This window comes from Plecotus auritus, assembly GCF_963455305.1.
Source record: "Plecotus auritus genome assembly, chromosome: 1".
Lineage (NCBI taxonomy): Eukaryota > Metazoa > Chordata > Mammalia > Chiroptera > Vespertilionidae > Plecotus > Plecotus auritus.
Genome location: NC_137770.1, coordinates 217,122,606 through 217,144,571, shown reverse-complemented (window position 1 = coordinate 217,144,571; position 21,966 = coordinate 217,122,606). Strand labels below are relative to the sequence as shown.

Below are 21,966 nucleotides of genomic sequence, written 5' to 3'. Positions count from 1 at the left end.
CACAAAAAGTTTGTTGTGGAAAAATGACAAAATACACATTGCCTTTACATTCATTTATAAGAATGTTTCTGTATTGAAATTGAGATAGGTAATGACTTATTTCATAGTAGGAAAAATTTTGTAATGTTAACTTTTTCTCAGTTATTAAACTTGATTTCCCCTTTTTCATTAATACAGCTCTCAAGAGGCAGAATTTATATAATAATCCTTTCAACTCCGTGAGTTATACAAGCCCTTATAGTCCAAATGCAAGTAGCCCATACAGCAGTGGTTTCAATTCTCCATCCTCAACCCCAGTGCGACCTCCTATAGTCAAACAGCTAATACTTCCTGGAAATTCAGGTAAGGAGAAAATGAAATGGAATGCTTAAAGAATGGGTTTTAAGTTACTGCCCTACCTGAGAAAATACCTTATTCATCAGTAGTTCAAGTTATTTTATTTATGAAACTTTTAACTGATTAGAGAATATATCCTTGAGGGTCTACTTGGCACCACAGAGGGATACAGATGAGCCATTTTACATCCATGAAGTTTTCTTTAGCATGTACTTAAAAGTTTTTAAATCTGGCTTCATTAAATAAGGTCCCAAGCTTGATTATTTTAACCAATAGGTGCTTATTTCATAGCTTGTTTGGATTATAAAAGCTAGAGAATTAAAAATGTTTTTATAGGATTTTAATATTGATATTACATTTAAGTAATAGTATAAGGTTATATGTGAATGTACTAAAAGAGTGTTTGGAGCCCTAAATGACATGGGAGGGATAGGTTGCTCTAAACTGGGGAAAGAATGTTCCACTTTGGTTCTGAAACTGCAATGTTACTCTGTAGCTTACTGTTCATTAGAATTCACTAATTCGGTTACTCTTATTGCCGCTATTGTTATGGATAATTATTATAATTTCCTTAAAAGTTAAAGTATTATTAACCATCTCACATTTTTTACGTGAGTGCTCTCTAGTTTGATGACTTTATTGACCCTGCTGTTTGCTTTGCACATAAGTTACTTGCTACATATTTCACCCATTACTGTCATACTAAGTTTAATCTGCTATATTTGTTTAATATAAAAGATTTTTATTCCAGCACTATTTGACCCTGACTTTCCATATCCTGTTAATTATGCCCTTCTTGATAATATAAATATTATTTCATATTCTTGCTCTTCTTATATATGCCTTTATGTTGGAGCTGACTTACAGTGAAGAATTCTGGAAAACAAGCTCTTTAAATAAATTCATATTAGAAATAGTAGTGACACTGTTGTCATTTTGTTATTATCCACTGGAAGGTGATCTGATGAAAGCATTTCCTTAGAAACAAGTTAGACTCTTGAATATGTGTGTCCTTATTACTCTGCCCTGTCTTCTTTCCCTCTTTTGGTTAAGAACAACACAATACTTTTTTTTTTTTTAAATATATTTTATTGATTTTTTACAGAGAAGAAGGGAGAGGGATAAAGAGTTAGAAACATCGATGAGAGAGAAACACCGATCAGCTGCCTCCTGCACACTCCCCACTGGGGATGTGCCCGCAACCAAGGCACATGCCCCTGACCGGAATCGAACCCGGGACCCTTCAATCCGCAGGCGGACGCTCTATCCACTGAGCCAAACCAGCCAGGGCAATACTTTTTTTTATCTAGTCATTTTCTTCATCCCATTTTTGTGCTTCACTACTAAATTTCAGATAATTCCTTGGATAAGCATTTCTAGTTTGGCAAAAGAATTTTGTAAACATGGCATAATGTAGGAGAAATGAGCTAGTGTTCTTTTTTTGGTTTGTTGCTAACTTTCTAAGGAATCCTGATTTTCCTCAAATTATAGTATTCTGGTTTAGAAAAAATAGATACTTTTATTCAGGGAAAAGATGATAGTGTTTGCTAATGACTATGAATTTGGAAGGAGAAAACACCACATCATAAGTACATCTACTTATAAAGCAGTATCATTGACTACCTTGTAGAAAAATCCTCTAATATGCATTATTGAAAACTACTTGTCAGGAACTGTTTTGAAAGCGTATTTGTTTTATAAGAGGAATAGATAGTTATAGTTAAATGGAAATGTGTTTTATGTTTATGCCATAATGTATTTAGGAATCTCTATGGCCCTCTTTATTCTTAATAAGGTCAATTTTTTATTTCAATATTTGGGAATTTTATAAACAAAAGGCAAAATAATAAACTGAACAGAAGATATAATATCAAGTTTATTCAATTTTTGTTTCACCAAAGTTTGATTTTTTTTTTAAGGTAATTTGAAAAGTTCATCAGACAGAAATCCTCCACTCAGTCCTCAATCCTCTATAGACAGTGAGTTAAGTGCTTCAGAATTAGATGAAGATTCCATTGGATCTAATTATAAGCTAAATGATGTAACCGATGTGCAGATTCTAGCTCGGATGCAGGAAGAAAGTAAGTATTTTAATTGTTAAAGTTGAGGTCTTTCATACGACATAATTTTGTTGTATTAAATATGTGTTAAAGTGTAAAATAGTAGTGTAGAGTAGAGATGTTGAAATTTTTGAGGCTTATTCAACATATGGACTTGTTTGTTAGCTTGTTTTCAGAGTCCATTTTATGTAAAGCAGTTTCCTATGTGAGGACAAAGGCAGGCAGGTTTCACTCTGCTTTCATGACTGGTAATCATATCCTGCATGTTACTCTGCACTAGAACTCACTAGCATAGTTATTACGCTATTACTCTGGGTTTTCTTAATGTAGACCAGTGTTTCTCAGCCTTTTTTTCATTGTTGCTGCAGTAAGGTACCTTTTCAGACATTTGATTTCCCCTGCCCCACATGAAATTTTAAGACCACAGATATGCTCTATGTCTCTATATATTTTGAGGGACACAATCTATTATGGTAACTAAGATTTTTTTCACATTCCAAGGAGCAATTTTTGTGATAAATATCACCTCCCTTAGAAAGTATGGTATAGAACATAAAAAAGACCTTTATGAGAACATTGGAATTGTGACTTTAAATTAAATGAAACATGTGATATTGCTTTGCAAAGTGGTCCTTGCAACTCTTTAGGTCACAGACATCTTTGAAAATCCAATAAAAATTATGTCCCCTGTCATTCCCAAAATGTATATAAGCACACAGTTTTTCATACTACTTTAAGGGTTTATGCCTTGACTCTCATCTGAATGTAAGATAGTGGTTATAATATTATTCTTCCCTATACATTTTATTACAGATGCCATGGACTTAACTGTGAAATAAGCAATCTCTAAAGTGACCCCTTTAGCCTTTATAATAAAAAGATCCTTTGAACACACATTGCACAGTGACAGTGGGCTGAGGGTAATGGAGCATTGCTATAATTCCTTAGACCACTTTCTTTTATGTAAATATGTAGTATTATCAAGTTATAACATTTATTAGGAAATGTTCTTATTCTGCTGATTCATTTCCCATTTTCACACAACTTCCCTTAGAAAGATAGAAAGACTTGATGCTTTATTTATCTTCAGCCCTAGAAACGAATAGCATGGTACTCTCTTCTGTAATTTTGTATAGCACCTCAACTGAGACTATGGTATTATCAGCTAGTGAGGGGCTAGTTATCATAATGGATGTGAAAAGGAGAATAAAAAATGCTGCCTAACTGTAACTTAGAGTAAGCTCACCAATTCTTCTTTGAACCCTGACTTTTTTGACCCCAGTATTTTGTTAGAAACAGCCAACTATTTGCTGTAGTTTTCATATTGTGCTTTGGTAACAAATAATAGAAATTTTAGCCTTACTTTAATAATCCTTTCTAAGCTGTCTAGATGCACAAATATTTATTTTCCTGGTGAATTAAAAAAAAAAGATACTAAAAATGTGTATGATTCTTCCTTGAAAACACCAGTGTTTTTTCTTAAGAGAATAATTTTCCTTTTTACAACATTGTTTCTCCAGGTTTTTGGCAGTAGAAGTGTAGAATTACAGATTTGGACTGTTGCCTAGTTAAGCCCCCTCATTTTTAGTATGAGAGACGCACAATCCCATAGTGATTGGGGCCTCCTTAGGTAGGTTCCCCTTGTTAGTGGAGAGCCTGCGGTGAGATCTGGGTTTTTCTTTTTTAAAACAGAGTTCTTTTCACTGGTCTGTTGTCTAATGTTAGGTAACTTTAGTGCCATGTTTGCCATTATAAGACACTAAGTAACTTGTTGGTTACTGTAGTGGTCCCCAAACCTGACTGAAGGGACAGGTGGGCTCTGGGAGTCCGTAGTTTTATAGATACCCTGGTGTGCTTCTCACTCACCATTTTAGAGGACCATATTGATAGCACTTTCTTTGTGTAGTAGTACCCCTTTTTAGTTGGGGATACTTTCCAAGACCCCCCAGTGGATACCTGATACTGTATATATGCTGTTTTTTTCCTATGCGTACATACCTATGATAAAGTTTAATTTATAAATTAGGCACAGTAAGTAGACTCTACAACAATAACTAATAAAAAAGAACAATTATATCAGTATACTGTAATAAAAATTATATGTATGTGGTCTCTCAAAGCATATTATTGCACTGTATATACAGCATATACACTGGACAGAGGGATAATGATTCACACCCCAGGCAGGACTGGGGTGGGACAGTATGAGATTTAATCACGCTACTCCGAACTGCATGCAATTTAAAACTTTTGAATTGTTTATTTGTGAAATTTTCCATTTAATATTTCAGACATGGTTGACTGTGGGTAAGTGAAACTGGATAAGAAGGGACTACTGTATGAATATATAACTTAAAAGTTTGAATACTACTCTAACATCTTTTAGATTAGACTGCTAATAGTTAGCAGGACTTGCTCAAAATATCTAAATTCTTTTTTTTAAAATTACAATTGTTCTCATTTAATATGTAGCAACAATTGTTTTTATTCTAAAAGTTTTTATACTACTTGAAGGGCTTTTAAGTTTGTTTGGGTGTTTTTGGAGGTATCAAGATACATAGGGGACTCCTTTAAAAATTTTTACTCAATGGCTTAGAATTTAAGTTTGTTTTACTGAAGTCTCTTGGGTTATGAAGCAGTTGAAATTTCATTTATGTCTAAATTCCTCAGGGTGGGATAGAAGTTTCGTTCATCCTCTTCTTTATTTTTTATTTTTATTGATTTCAGAGGAGGAGAGGGAGAGGTGGGGGGGGGGCGGGGGAAACATCAATGATGAGAGAGAATCATTGATTGGCTGCTTCCCACATGCCCCCTACTGGGGATGGAGCCCACAACCCCGGGCATGTGTCCTTGATTGGAATCGAGAGTTTTCCTTTACACTGTATACCCTGTTTGAATTTCTCAGTGATAATCTTTTGCTTTTAAACCTTAAAAATATTTGAATGTTTAAAAATATAATTAAAGAAATAAAATTACACATTCATTATCGTCAGGTCTCCGGCAAGAATATGCAGCCACCACATCTCGGCGCAGTTCTGGTTCATCTTGCAATTCTACAAGACGGGGTACTTTTAGTGATCAGGAACTTGATGCACAGAGTTTAGATGATGAAGATGACAGTATGCATCATGCAGTATACCCTGCTGTTAACAGGTTTTCCCCATCACCACGCAATTCACCTCGACCATCACCTAAGCAGTCACCCAGAAATTCACCTCGTTCACGATCTCCTGCTCGGGGAATAGAATATAGTAGAGTGTCCCCACAGCCTATGATTAGCCGCTTACAACAACCTCGCCTTTCACTTCAAGGCCATCCCACAGATTTACAGACAAGTAATGTGAAAAATGAAGGTAATCAAAATGTTTCTGGAAAAAAAAATTTTCCTTCATATTTCAGTATGAAAGACAATTTTTACCAGGGTTTTGTATTTCAGATAAGTAGATCAAGAATTTAGTTTACCATTTTATTAATAGTGAATCAATACAAAAGTAAAGGAGAAAGTGAGTTTAATTTTACTTGATTGTGTTAGCTTTGCTTTGCTCTACTCACGAAGTGATCTGTATATAGATTTTTATTTAAATGAATAATTTACAGTTATTTTTATTTTATCTTTATTCTTTTTATTTTATCTTCATTATTTTTTTAAATCCTCATCCAAGGTTATTTTTTTCATTTATTTCTAGAGAGAGTGGAAGGGAGAGAGAAACAATGATGTGAGAGGGATACATCGACTGGTTGCCTCCCGCATGTGCCCCTACCAGGGCTGGGGACCTGCAACCAAGGTACATGCCCTTGACCGGGAATTGAACCCCAACCCTTAGGTCTTGGGCTGACATTCTACTGAGCAACTGGCCAGGTCTATAGTTCTTTTTAAAGTTCTTATTTTATTCATTTATATAATCTGGGTTGAGTTGTGTATTGCTATAAGATGTGTACTTCCTGTTAGCTCTTCTAAAATATATAAAATACTTAAGTTGGATTTTTGAATGCTGATTAATATTTTCTTTTTTCCATCTGAAAAACTGGTTTTTATTTTTAATTAAATTATGTTGTCATAGAAAAACTAAGACGCAGTCTTCCAAACCTGTCCCGAACATCTAATACACAAGTTGACTCAGTGAAAAGCAGCAGAAGTGACTCAAATTTTCAAGTGCCAAATGGAGGAATACCTCGCATGCAACCTCAGGCTTCAGCCAGTAAGTACCTCTCATGTTATAGATGTTAATTTTGTGCTGAGTCGCTGTACTAAACTATTTAGTAAAATGTAGTAAACTATTACTTGTTACAAGATAACCATAGTTATATTAAAATTTAAAAGTTGTCCCTGTAAGATACCCAATTATATCAGTACTTATATCTATCTGAAACACTGGTCTCTCCAGATTTTAAAATAAGCAAAGGCTAGCTATTTAATATATTAATATACATATATATTTCTTAAAACCTCACATTCTACAATACTACACATTAAAATGACAGGATTTGGGGGGACATTAGTCCTGGGACAGATCACTTAAAACCCAACCAGCTTTCTTACTGGAGCATTAATAAAAACAGTGATCCTATAAAAATACTAGCACAATTAAAGCCATTTGAATTTTTAATGAATAAAGAACTCCAACAAATAATAGAACAAATAGAATAGAACAAATAGAACAAATAATAGAATAAAAAAGTTAAAGGTGACTTAATGGAATGGAAGGGTTGAGACTGTTGAATTGAGGAGACATATGCAACAGAAACAAAGATCAAAGAGCATCATTCAGAAAGAACATGTAAGAAAGAGGGGCCAGCTGAGCCAAGAAGTGATGTGGGAGCAGAGGGGCATTGTGTACTTCACTGTACAGGGGATTAAAAAAGATCGAAACCCTTTCCAAAAAGCATTGTTTGTAACTAAGATAGTAGTCAAGCCCATTTTAAACAAACTATCACAGTTATTTCTACAATCTTAGAAATACTCAATATTTATGCCTTGTATCCCACAGCTCACATCAGTGCTGTAGTTTGACTCATTCAGTTCTTTTGTAGCATATTATTGTCAGCGGTCACTGTGATGTGTTTCTTAATTTCCTCACAGCTGTGAGGAAGAAGATACAAGCATGAGGCTATTCACTCTATTCATTTATTACTTGTTTATTGAGTAATACAGCTTAGAAAGCATTCAATACTTTTTTAGTTCCTCCTTGGTTCTGTTGTGGTTAGCTAACTTTGTGTACTTTGTGTTAAGCTGCTATTACTTGGTGGTTCAAAAATAACAGACCAGGAAAAAATACATTGAACCCAAATGACTTTTGTGAAAATATTGATAAATTTTCTCTTATTTACCAGTTGCATCTGATATTATTTATATTACAGAAATTCTCATACTGTACTGTACATGAAAAATCCTATTTAACCCTCAGACCAGTTCTATGAATTGGGTACAACTATGAACACATTTTACAAATTAGAAAGTTGAAGCTTTGAATGCTTAAGTAATTTATCTGTGATCTTAAACTTACAGGTGGCATGTTGATCCTATTCAAGGGCTTAAGTCCACCTAAAGAGTTGTCACATCCATAGTTTAGTACTAAGACATAAACATTTTTCAGAAATAATATTTCTGGTTTTTTCTAAGATAAACTCTAAAATGAAAGGCACTATGGAAAATTGTTACCCAGAAATTTGTATACTTCATTGATTTGGCTGGTTATATACAAAAACGTGTGTTTTTTTTTTTACCAAATTAAATTTTAAACTTAGTATTCTAGGTCTTCTGATAAAGATTGTCATTATGACACTCATATGAAATGATAAAGGAAATAGGGATTCACAAAAACTTTAAAAATGAAAGTAAAGATACAGTTTAAGCTCTTTTATCCCTACAATGGTGATAGGTTTTGTGCCTCTAAACTTGCAAATTAAGTTAATTTGACACTTGAGAAATCCTGTTTCTGGGTTTTTCACCTCTTGGCATACTTGCCTGAAACAAAAAGCAATCACAGTGTTAATACAACAGAAAATAAAATTTTATACCATTAAGAAGGTTAAGTAATAAAACACATGTACATTGTAAGCTACACTTTTACACCCTATGCACAGATAATCCAAAACATCGTGTGTAGTTGACTTTCAAAGTTGCTTTTAGACTTTGTTTGAATTGTTAAGTTTTGAGTTTCTTAAAACTTGACACAGCATATCTCCAAACAGCTTTTCAGCTCTGTGGTAAAAACAGCTATATCTGTATTCTCTTTACCTTATTCCATTGTCAGTACCAACTCGTTACTCAGGGTTGTTCCCTTATGCCCTCATACATGCTCCTTATTTGAACTACTCTAGCAGCTCAAAGGTATATGGAAATGAAAAATAGTTCTTCACAAAAATAGAAGAATAAAGGAACGATTGATAACTAGGATAAAAATGTTAATAATAGAAAAATATATTAACCATGTCTTAAACTTTATGATAATTACTCGCCATCTCTAGTGATAGAATTACCACTGATAATCACCTGCTGATTTCCCTAGAATTTTTTTCTGTAGGTGAATTAGTTTTAAATTTTCTTCCCCAAAAGTTGATCATTAAGGAAAAAATATGGGGATGCATAAAGAGAATCTAATCACTAATTTACTTTTAAGTGTTTAAATATGTATGTAGTTTCATAATGGTGTGTTTTAATATTTGAATAATTTACAGGCAGAAGAGAAAGAGGGTACCATCCTTTTTTTAAAATTCATATACTTGTTTATTTTTATATTTGTAGCTGTAGTGAAGCTTCTTTGTAATTGAAATGTCACAAACATTTTAGTGTAGAATAGCACTGTTCACAAAAATGTATTTGCAAAGTAGTAAATCCAGAATATTTGCATATTTAAACATTAAAGTTTATTTTATAAAAATATTTAAAGCTTCATATTTAAAATTAATATATTATCAAGCAAAATATGTTATCTATATTTCTTAAAATTTTACATATATCTTTGATCCATAAAACTTTATATATGTAAGTATTTTTATTAGTGTGTATGTTACATACTGTTTTCCTAATAGCCTTTTTATTTTGGTATATCATTATGTATAAATATAATAGCAAGTTTTATACACTTTATTCATGAATTAGTATTTTTTATTTTTTGTATAGTTAGTATAAAGAATGTTGCATTTTGTTTTCTTTTAAGTATTTGTTTTCCAGCTCTTAAGTGATAAAGCTTTGGTTCTGACTTGCTGATCTGCATGAACCTAACTTTGCAAGGTTGCTATTATTTCCACCTAAGGGACCACTTCTTTTGCCTTGTTACTCTGCCAATCACTATTTTTATATGCTTATTTGCTGTGGCTGCATTATTGTGGGTGCTGGCATTCAAATATGAATATTATGAGAGTTCTTATATATTTTCATTTTTATGGCTATTACTAATCTTTACTTATGTATTTGGAAAATGTGAATAACTTAAAAAGTTTAAGAAAACCAGAGCATTGCAGAAATCAGGGTTACATGTCATTTTCTTAGTTTCTCCAGCTAAAGGAAGGAATGTTTGTCAGAGTTTTTCAAAAGACTAGTGCTTTCTAAGACTATTAGAGCATGAGTTTAGTAAAAAGCTTAGTTTTTAGAAAAATACAGGAATTATTTGTTCAGAAATAAGGGAAAGAGAAGGGAGAAAAATCCAAGACAATCTGTTGGTTTAAAAAAAGTAATACTCAAACTTCGAACTTTGGTTAGTATTTTAAAATGTTTACTTTCACATGTATTATCTCATTTGAACCTAATAACACCACATTATTTTTATAGAGAGAGAGCAGAGATCCATATAAATTATATGTACAACATCATATAACTAGGACAGTGGCAAAACCAAGCCAAATTACTCCCTCTTCTCTGAGTCTCCTGATTTCCTCCCAGTCATTGTTTGGATTACACCATGCTGACCTGACTGCAAATGAGTAGGCATCTTGGAAATATTCTTGGGTGACTTTATTGGAGCATGATTCTTTGTAAATTGCCAGAAAATCATTCAGTGTAATACTTATCCATGGCTTACATTTAGTCAAAGAATATTTTTGTATAGTGTACAGAGTGTACCACCAGAGAAAAAGTACATAGGGCCAATTGTCAGGCACCTTTACCCATAGCCAGAGGTCCATGGGGAAGGAATTTTCATCCAGATTTTACTTGGAACCAAAACACTAGAAAGTTACATTTGAATTTTAAGTAATTATAAAGCATAAATTGAAATAAATGCCATTATAAATTTGTGGAATGGGTTATTAAAACAATGAATGAAATATTTGTGGAACATTTAAGCATAAGTAGTGCAGTGATGTTGGGTCAGTTGTCTAATCTTGCAGCGATTTTATAAATGTAGTTTTTCTGGCCCTTGCTTCTGGAAACTTTGAATACACCTGGGATGGGGACAAGAATCTCTATTTTTTTAGAAGTATCTGTAAGCTGATTCTGGGGCATATTCAGGTTTGAGAACCAATGGATTAGACCTTAGTTGTAGAGGATCTTAAATGGTTAGTTTATACAGTTGTCAGTCACTTATGTGTTTCTTAATTATTCAACAGATATTTATTTTGGGTGTGTATTATATTCCAAGCACTTGGAATATAGGTGTGAATGAGACAGCCGAGCCCTTCAATAGTAGGGAGTGATAGGCAGGAACTTCTGTGGGAACAGGGCATTAATCTCAGCAGTGTGAAGAGGTTTACAAGAAAGATTTTGAAAGATAATCTCAGCCAGCTTAAGAGGATTTTATGTGTTGCCACATCAAGAAAGGAGGCGCAGTTTTCCCAACAGTGAGATCAGTAGTGAAGTCCTAAGGATGGGATCTAGGTAGGGGACATATTCTGGGGAGTTTTTAAATTTCATATTAAGAAGTTTAATTTTATCCTGTAAGCGTGTGGAACCGTGATAAGCTTTTAATCAAGGTTAATTCTTAGAAAATTCAATTTGGTAGCAATGTAGAGAATGAATTAAAGTTGAGAGACCTTAGAAGACTATTGCATCATCTGGGCAAAAACAAATGATCTGAGCAAAGGCAGTGGTGCAGGCAGTGATAAGATCTGGATGAATTTTTTAAAATGAAATAGATGATATATGACTTGGTAACACTGAGAAGATTGGAGGAGAGGGAGAGATGATTGAAGGATGACTCTGAATAAGAAATCTGTAAGCAAACAAAATGTCTTGGGGTGTTGGGGACAAGAGTCATTTTACTTAGCAGTAATTAACATTCATTTGTAGTGGCTTATGCTTACTTAGTATTTGGCATCTGGAGAAGATTATTTTAATAATCCCCCTATATGGCAAAATTATGTTAAATAATTAAGTGGGATGAGTTGTAATAAAAAAGGCTAGGGCCCTAGTCGGTGTTGCTCAGTTGGTTGAGTATCCTCCAGTACACTTAAAGGTCGCTGGTTGATTTCCGATCAGGGCACATGCCCAGGTTTCAGGTTTGGTCCCCAGTCAGGGTGTGTAGAGGAGGGTAGGCAGTTGATCGATGTTTCTCTCACTCTCTCTTTTCCCCCTTCTCTCCCCCCCCCCCATTCCTCTCTCTCAAATCAATAGAAACATTTTAAATAATAATAAAGGCTAGGGAAAAATGCAGACAATGAAATATTCTTTTATTGAACTTTCTATTTTATAACTATCAGTAAAAATAATAAAATAAGCATACATATTTTTTAGGAAAAAATATTTTTACATATTGATTGAGCACAGTAATGAATATTTCAGCTTAACTTCTAAAATTTGTCAATAATTTCTTTAGAATTTATCTTTTTTTTATTTAGGCTCAATGCACACTATACCCAGATTTATCTAATTATCTTCACTCATATTGATTGAAGAACAGTCTTCAATTTTTAATTCTAAAAGGTTTGGGTTTTGAGATTGTTTTTTGTTTAACTGCCATACAAATAGGGAAAATATTCAACGTAAAGATAAGTTTGGCAGAGATTCATAAAAATCCCATTTTACACTAAATTCAGAAATTGCCATACTGTTTATGTCTTTGTTCCTTTGGAAATTAAGTGCAGTGATTTTTAAATGTCTTCACAGTTTGAAAAATTAAATACATACTTGAAGTCACATATAATGATAGAATTGGACTAACATTCTGTTTCATTGATTTTATAATCGCTGTACCATTATTGTTTATTTCTAATCTGTTTAAATATAGGAATATATTATTGTACCACAGGGGTTGGGCACATACTCTGCTGAAGTGAGCATGATTTCAAATTGCTATGAGCTTACTCTTGAAAGAAATGTGTAGCTGAGCCCACCTGTTCCAGGGGAGACTTTATAACTGGGAGTTCTCCTAAGTACCTTTTATATGAAATGTATTGTTTATTAAAGGATAATTATTCAAATGTGCTAATTTCAAGCTATATATATGTAATTAAAACTCAAGTGTCACTCTGGCCTGTTTTTCTCAGTGGTTAGAGCATCAGCCCTCTGGACTGAAGAGTCTCGGGTTCAATTCCAGTCAAGGGCATGTACCTTGGTTGCAAGTTCAATTCCTGGCCCAGGTCCCAGATAGGGCACCTGTGGGAAGCAACCAATCAATGTGTGTCTCTCACATTGATGTTTCTCTCTCTCTCCCTTCCCTTCAACTCTCTCTAAAAAAAAAAAAATCAATGGAAAAAAATATCCTTAGATGAGGATTAGTAAAATAACACACACAAAACTCAAGCATACCTTGCAGCCATTGTTTCTAACTAAGGCCACCAAATTATTTTCTTCAGAGAGGAGCATTTTATCATTGACATTATTATTGCTGGGACATGATGATTTAAGAAAAAAAAAGCTAGTTTTATTTTTGTTTCTGAATTTTCTAATAGACAGCATACTACTTATTGCCTGCACTTGGGGGTAGTGTGGTGGAGGGGTGGCATTTTTACCACCCTTCCCTTGATGTACATGAAAAAGTGAAAGGTTTGGCTATAGGAAGACCAAGAGAGACTGTTGTCTAAAAATAGGGTGAAGACGGTCTGAATTGGGTATTTAAGAAACAGTGGGAATGTAAAGGAAGGGATAGATCTATAGAACTACAGGGATGAGTAATGGAATTTAAAGAAAACTGTGAGCTAGAATGACTTGGAAAATGGTGTTATATTTTTAACTGAAATACAGAGGTTTTCAGAGTTGGTGTGTAGAGGAAAACATTAGCCTAACATGAGAGAATAATGTACTATCTTTTCTTCTCACCGTCAGGTCTTGCTAATTTGAAATTATATAAATAATCCTGTGGGGATCGAGCCGAAACTGGCTCTCCGACATCCCCCGAGGGGTCCCGGATTGCGAGAGGGCGCAGGTCAGGCCAAGGGACCCCACCAGTGCATGATCAGGGCCTGGGAGAGACCGTGGGAGGGCTCCAGGGCGTGTCTGGCCCATCTTGCCCAGTCCCGATCTGCCGGACCCCAACAGCAAGCTAACCTACCAGTCAGAGCATCTGCCCCCTGGTGGTCAGTGTGCGTCATAGCAACTGGTCGAACCGTCAGACACTTAGCCTATTAGTCTTTTATTATATAGGAGGATTGAAAGAGGAACCAGGGAAACCATAAATATTTTAAAGCAACTAACACTAAATTTTATTCGGAAGATTGGGAGACTTTCAGTTTAACTATTACATTTTGTCATTTAAAAATGATTTTGTATTTGTAAAATTGATCAAATTTCAGATTGATAATTCAGATTAAAATTTAATTTTTGTTCTTATTTGTATAACATGTGACTATGTGGTATCCTATGAAAATTGTTCATTTCATTCTGTCTTTATTAGGCAAATTTAGAGTATATTGCCTGAATCTATTTGCAGTCTGATTCTTCAAATTACCATCGGACAGTTTCCACTTGTGTATAGATGCCATTGTGACATCACCCCAGAAACCTGAGGGATAAATAAGATCTGTTGGAATCATCATAGTTATTTAAAGAGAACCTTTCTAAAACAGTTGATTAAAGATGATATTTGATATTATCCCCTCATATAAAAATGTAATGGTTAATAGACATAGTGGATTGCCAGCATACATTTAGTTGGTTACCTTTTGTCCTCATTTATTCCACTGCAGTCACAGTGGCCTAATTCCTATTCTTCCAACATACTAGGGGCACTCCTACCTCTCAGGTCCTTTACCATTGCTTTTCCTTTTGTCTAGAATGCTTTCTCCAGGCTCACTTCCTCTCTTCCTTCAGATCTTTGCACAAATGTCATCTTAGGGCAGTGGTCGGCAAACTGTTTGCCGCTCTGTTGACTAATGAGTTTGCCGACCACTGCTCTAACCAACTGAGCCACACCAGCCAGGGCTAGGGCTGGAGAATTTTTTGCTAGTCTGCCTGGTAATATTTAAGTTAGCATACAATACTACTTAGCTACAATAATGTGGAGTGCTATAAAATGTGAAATCAAATACGTTTGTTACTTTTTAAAAATGTTTACTATCAGAAAGCATTAATAGGGTTAAACAATAGAGTGAAAGAGAAATTCTTAATTCTCTTTGATGGTATATCAAGTTTCCCTTTCTCAACCCAATGATTGTTTATACTCTGGCCAGATTTCTATCTGTCTATATCTATATTTAGATAGATAGATAGATAGATAGATAGATAGATAGATAGATAGATAGATTGATTTCTATCTGTCTATATCTATAGATAGATAGATAGATAGATAGATAGATAGATAGATAGATAGATAGATAGATGGATGATAGATAGATAATAGATACAGATCTTAGAGATATCTCAAGTCTGACTTCATGTTGATTGAAGCCACTTAAATAGGTGCTTGCACTGGTAGGTGTGGGACTCATCAGCTCATGCCAATTTTGAGAGTTTTATTGCAATTAATAGATTCAAAGTTTTGAAGAAAGCTTAGAACTCCTCATTGATCACTTTAAAAAGCAGATGCTCCGACTCTCCTCCAAACCCCTCAATTGTCACACACACGCATACACCCTTCCCACCCCATATGCATATGTGCACAGCCCAGATATTTTGCTACACAAAGTCTAAAGTACAAATTAGTTGTATTCTACAAGATGATGTTGAACATATGAAAAGCATTAGATTGTGACTCCCTTGAGGACCTGCCTGGTTCTGAGTTTTCTTTTCCTTTTTGAGTATGAGAATGACTGTTTCATGTTAGGGCAATTTATCTAACAAGAACTGCTTTGCCAAAGTCTGCTTTTTTTGCCTTGAACAAGTACTACATTTATTTTATTCTCTACTGTGTGCTTGTGTTCATCACTTTTACTTAATTAGCTTTCTATTCTTTGCATCTGTAGCATGTTTGCTGGTGGTTTGATTTCTCTTTGATATTTTGATCAGTTTACCTATCATAGATTTTTCTCATCTATAAGAAACTATTTCTGAAAATATGTACTTTGTACTAAGATTTTCATCCCTGTCTCTTTCCAATTTAATTCGCTAAGCATCACTTTACAGTTTCTTTGCTTCTAGGATTCTAACATATTTTCACCTTATGGTTTCTGTTTCTTGATAAATTTTCAAGTTTGTATTAAAATATTCAAGTTTACAGAAGCTATAGCCTTTATCTTGTTCTTCCAGGCAAATATTACAGTTCCTTATTTTTCAACAGCTTCGCAAAGGCTGAAAAATTTGCCTCGTACTTCCCTCAAAGCCAAACAGTTGCTTCAAACTTCATCTACAAAAAGAGGTAACTACAGCCTCTTACTAAGTTTTAAATTTCAGGAAATGGTCAGGTTAGTTAAATCTTATACCTTTTGGCATACTGAGTCATTGATGTCTGTAGGCCACATTTTAGTTTTTTAATAATAATCATAAAATGATGTTAATTCATTCTCTGTTCCTTGGATAAACTCGTTTTCTACAGAGGTATATATTGCGATGCTGTTCTGGTTCACAGGTTGATACTCAACCACTGAGCTTCACTGGCTGGGCGGGATGCCATTCTGAAAGGAATAAGTGGTACATAGCATTTAATATTAGAGAATTGATCTTTTCCTTACTAACCTAAAACTGTAGGTCATTGTTTTAACTTAATATTAGATGAACTAATAAATGCTTTAAAATGAGCTAAATGACATACATTCTGTATGTAATGTTTTTTCTTCTGACTTTCATTTTTTTCTTCTGACTTTCTGTAGGATGAAATGGGAATGCTTTCACATTATAAGTTAAGTTGACATTGTTGTGATTAACTGATAATGTTTGGAATATTTATGGAGTGGTAGCTCCATATTCTCAAAACCTGAGAGTTGAAGAAATATATGAAGGTTGGACACCAAACTATCATTGGTTCCAAGAGATTGGATGTATGGGCAGCTAGAAAGAAACAGAGTTAGGAGAAAGAGCATGGGGTCAGCTATACCAGCAGTAATAAGAATGAATAGAAACCTCAGAGGAAATGGGACAGAAAAAATATTAGCAGTGAGGAAAAATATTTCTTCTATCCAGGATATGTAGATTTCCTGATTGCTTCAGAACTCAATAAAGAACAAAATCATATAAGGTGGATAAAAAGCACTAAAGAGGAGGTTTGAGATTTGCTTTGTTGAAAAAAGGATTTTGTTAATACAGTTACAAAAGTACTGAAATCGATGTTTTAGCAAGTTCATTGATGCAAAGGTTTTAGCAGGGATTTGGTGGATTAAGTATAATTTTCAAAAATAGTTTTTAATAGAATTTGAAGGAAAGAGAATATTCATATAGAAAATTAAGAGGTGTGAATATTTGTGTTTTGGATATCAGAAGTTGATCATCTTTTGGTATCACTCTCAGAAATTAGACTGGGTAGATTATGGTCTTTTGATGGAGAAGAATACCATTATTAGGGATCATTATAGAAAAGAATCCCCAGGAAGACTCAGTCTCTTGGTTCCTGGCACTCCAGCTGTCTGGGTGATTTAGTTCAGGGAGAGAAGAGTGTGTGTGTGTGTGTTTGGTTTTGTTGCTATGTTTTGTTTCATTTTGTTTAATCGCTGATTTTCTGGTTGGTATTGTGGCTTGGAGATGACAATTTTACACTATAAGTTATGAACCAATTGAAAAACAGACACAGGTATGTGATAGGATTTAAAATGTTAGCTTAATTACTGAATTAGCTTAAGCTGAATTAGAGAGTATTCCTTGGATCCAAACCCAATGATTGTTTATACTCTGGCCAGTTATCTATCTATCTATCTATCTATCTCTCATAACTTATCTAATAACTGAAACTATTAAGTCACTAACAAGTGGGTGCACCATGGATACACTGGACAAAGGGATAATTCATGGCCTAGGCAGGACAGAGCTGGGACAGTGTGAGATTTCATCATACTACCCAGAATGGCATGCAACTTAAAATTTATGAACTGTTTATATCTGGGATTTGCCATTCAATATTTTAGAACTGCAGGTAACCAAAGCCTCAAAAAAACAACAACAACAACAAAAACAACAACAACAGAGGGGGCAGGGACTACTGTATTACAAAATTGGGTCATTCCAATTCTAGCATTCCTTCTTTTTATTTGTCAAAATACTGTATAAGTATTTGTCAAAATACTTATTCTTTAGTTATCAAATGGCATAGTTTCATTAGGAAATTAAGAATAAATGCTAGTCTTTCTCTTAATTTACCAGTTTACAAAATAAAACATTGACAAACTATCATTCTTCAAAGGTGACCAATATTTTTCTTAAATATGTATCATTATGAACATACAGATTTAAACTTTTTGTATGTTTCAGTCCATTTTCAGTATTTTTTCATCTTTGGTGAAAGCTTCTTCAAGTTGACTTTCCAGCCTTTTTGACTCATCCTAGTAGTTTTCGATAACTTCTGCTAACTGTTATGATAAGATATGCTCGAGATGTTGTATATTTTTTGCCACCATAGACCTAGATTTAGTCATTTCTCAAAAAAGTCCTGGCTTTTTGGTAGGAAATGGCATTTAAAAACTGTAATTTACGTTTTTAGCTGTGCTAAGTTCATGCTGGTACTTTCTGTTCAGATTCAAGGACTTAAGGGTAATTAATTAACCTTTTTTAACTTATACCTTTATCTCCTTTATCCTGCTCTGGGAATCCTGTCTCTCAGCAACAGAGAGAATTAGAATAACATTTAATAGTTTGTTTTATCCCAAATTACATACCTAATCTTCTGTTCTATCCGGCCCGTGGAGCTGAAAGAGCGGAGGGTTCTCTTCCAGTAAAGAATACCAATCTGGGAATAGGGAGACCTGGGTGCAAGTCCTGACTTCCCTGATTATTTGCTCAATTGATTCCTGATTGAGGGCAAGGGAGAGGAAGAAATATTGATGTAAGAGGGATCAGCTGCCTCTTACATGCTCCCTACCTCAGATCAAGCCCACAGCCTAGGCATGTGCCCTGACGGGGAGCTGAGCCAGCAGCCCTTCAGTGCATGGGACAGTTCCCAGCCGACTGAGCCACACCAGCCAGGGTAAAAGGCACATGTATTTTTATTTTAATATATTTTATTCATTTTTTACATAGAGGAAGGGAGAGGGAGAGAGAGTTATAAACATCGATGAGAGAGAAACATCAGTCAGCTGCCTCCTGCACACCCCCTAATGGGGATGTGCCTGCAACCAAGGTACATGCCCCTGACCGGAATTGAACCTGGGACCCTTGAGTCCACAGGCCGACGCTCTGTCCACTGAGCTAAACCGGTTAGGGCAAAAGGTACATGTATTTTAATAAATGTTATTTTCCCCAGTAGTCATAGTGGCCTGTGTTTCACGTGTATATTTTTATTGCAAACTGTATATATTTATTAAATGTTTACATATTTCTTAAAATTATACACTTAATATAATTTATAGTTTGTTAAACATTGTGAAGACAACCACTTGGAATGTCTAATTTTTATATTAGATACATGTAGGATATATTTATATAACATTTTATATTTAATGAATATCAAGTAAAAATAGTATATTATTTACTCAGTTTCTCCTTTCAGAGTTGTTTTAAGTGCCTGCTGAATTATCTAAACCTTAATTAGAAAGCAAACCTATTATGATTTTTATTAAATGCTTCTTAAAGAAAAAAATGAATATTTTAAAAATATAAATCCTCATTTCACGCGCTCTTGCATTTTAGAGATGACTTAATTTAGACACCAAGGTTAGCATTCTTAGTCACATGTCAGTTTTATAAATAGAGTTTTAATTCTTGCCCAGAGCAGATAACACTTTATTTTATGCCTTGAATCAAGTGTAATTCTTTTTTTATGGATTTGAGAGAGAGAGAGAAACATCAATTTATTCATCCACTTATTTATGCATTCATAGGTTAGTTCTTGTAGTGCCTTGACCAGGGATCAAACCCATAATCTTATTAGCATATCAGAATGATGCTCTAATCAACTGAGCTACCCAGCCATGGCCTGAAGTATAGTTCTTGATAGTGGAAATTATAATCTGTCATAATTAATTTGGGCAATAGAGCCTATTAGTTAATCCCTATATTTTAGATAATTTATAAGAGCAGCCTAGGAGACTGCCCGAGGGACCCTGTTGCATATCTTTTCAGAGAACTCAGCTGCAGCAGGCTGAAAGGCACCCTATTCCTTAGATAAGGAAGGCATGGATGTGATAGGTTTTACAATTTGTGTAATATTTTACATTTACTCACAATTTACACACATATTACTCATTTGATCTTTGCACCTAACCTATGCTATTTGCCAAGATTCGTTTTTATTAAACTTACATCTGAATATTTCTTTTCTCTTTTGAGGGAACAATGCAAATGGTATTACATTTTTTATTTTGATTTCTGAACATTTATTGCTGGTATATAGAAATACAGTCAATTTTGCATGTTAATCTTCCATCCTGTGACTTTATTGAACTGAATATTTCTAGAATTTTTTTTTGTAGATTCTTTGGGATTTTCTATGTAAATAATAGTGAAGACAGTTTCTTCCTTTCAAATCTATATGCCTTTTATTTCCTTTTCTTGCTTGTTATCTAGAACTTCCAGTAGTATGTTGAATAAATGGTGAGAGCATGCGTCATTGTCTTGTTCTGAATCTTAGAGGGTAATCATTCAGTCTTTCATCATTAAGGATAATGTTACCTGTAGATTTTTTGTAGATACTCTATCAAATTGTAGTTTCCCCATTCCTGTTTTTTTGAGATTTTTTAATCATGAATTATTGAATATTGTCAGATGCATTTTTTTACATAAATAGATTTGATCATGTGATTTTTCTTTAGCCTGTTTTGTGTTAAATTATATTGATTTTTCAAATATTAAACCAGCTTTGCATCCTTGCATAAACCTCAGTCAATCATGATATATTATTTTTATATGTCATTTAGTTCTATATGTTGATAGTTTGTTAAGTTTTATGTCTATATCCATGAGGGATATTGGTCTGTAGTTTTCTCTTTTGATACTGTGTTTTTATGGGTTTGATATCAGGGTATACTGTCTTTATAAAATGAACTGAAATGTGTTTCCTCCTATTTCCTGTAGAGAATGTGTAGAATTGTGTTAATTCTTCTTTGAACATTTGACAGAATTTCCCAGTAAAACCACCTAGGCCTGAAGATTCTTTTTTGGAGGGTTTTTGAATTACAAAATCAATTCCCTTAGTAATTATTTGGCCATTCAACTTACCTATTACATATCAATTGAGTTGTAGTTGTGCGTTTTGATGAATTGGTCCATTTCATCTAAGTTGTCAAATTGATGTCTGTAGGAATGTTCATAATACTCCCTTATGATCCTTCTGATGTCTTTAGCATCTACAGTGATATCCTATTTCATTACTGATACTCATTATTTGTTTTTTCTCTCTTTATATATGAAAACTCAAGGAGAGAAAAAATCCTGTTGTGTTTGCCATTATTTTTTTTTACCCTGTTCTTTCTTCCTTTTCATATATTCCCAAGGTTCCTTTTAATCATTTCATTTCTGTTTAGATAACTTCTTTAGCCATTCTTTTGGGGTACGTCTGCTGGCCACAAATTCCCTTGATTCTCTTTTGTCTGAGGATGACTTGATTTTTCCTTAATTCTTATGTTTTCTCTGGATCTAGAATTCCAGGTTGACATTTCTTTCAGCTCTTAAAAAATATTGTTCCAATTTCTTCTCTCCTCTATGTGGTATGATGAGAATTCCATCTGGTTAGAATCCTTTTCCCCCTATAAATTAGATACTATTTCTCCCTCTAACTTCTTGTCTTTAGTTTCAGAAGTTTGGTTATGATGTGCTTTGGCGTGGATTTCTTTGGACTCTTTTTTTTTTGGTGTTTTCTAAGCTTCTTTCATCTATGGGTTTATGTCCTTTGCCACATGTGGGAAATTTTGTCATTTTTCATCATACTTTTTGTCCTCTTTTTCTCTTTTCCTTCCAGTCCTCTGAGGATATGCAAATGTTAAGTGTTTTGTTATAGTCCCATGTGTCCCTGAAGGAAGCTCTGTTTTTGTTGTTGTTTTACAGTTCATTTTCTTGGTGTTGTTCAGATTGGGTAATTTCTTTTGTTCTATCTTCCAGTTCACTGATTCTTTCCTCTTTCCTCTCCATTTTGCTGTTGAGCCCATGCATTGAGTTTTTATTTATTTTTAAAATATATTTTTC

At 34.1% G+C, this 21,966-nt stretch overlaps 1 protein-coding gene across 3 annotated transcripts in view; it reads left to right on the top strand.

The window, feature by feature from the left end:
• The window catches only part of SLAIN2 (SLAIN motif family member 2), a 62,384-nt gene that overhangs the window by 28,538 nt on the left and 11,880 nt on the right, over positions 1–21,966 (top strand). Inside the window, exons 3-7 of one of the 3 annotated variants that reach the window (XM_080678651.1) lie at positions 178–342; positions 2,256–2,417; positions 5,390–5,749; positions 6,458–6,595; positions 15,986–16,063. In XM_080678651.1, coding sequence (XP_080534777.1) covers positions 178–342; positions 2,256–2,417; positions 5,390–5,749; positions 6,458–6,595; positions 15,986–16,063 — 903 coding nt within the window. The remainder of the gene's footprint in view (positions 1–177; positions 343–2,255; positions 2,418–5,389; positions 5,750–6,457; positions 6,596–15,985; positions 16,064–21,966) is intronic. The other 2 variants (XM_080678653.1, XM_080678652.1) reach the window with 2 other exon arrangements.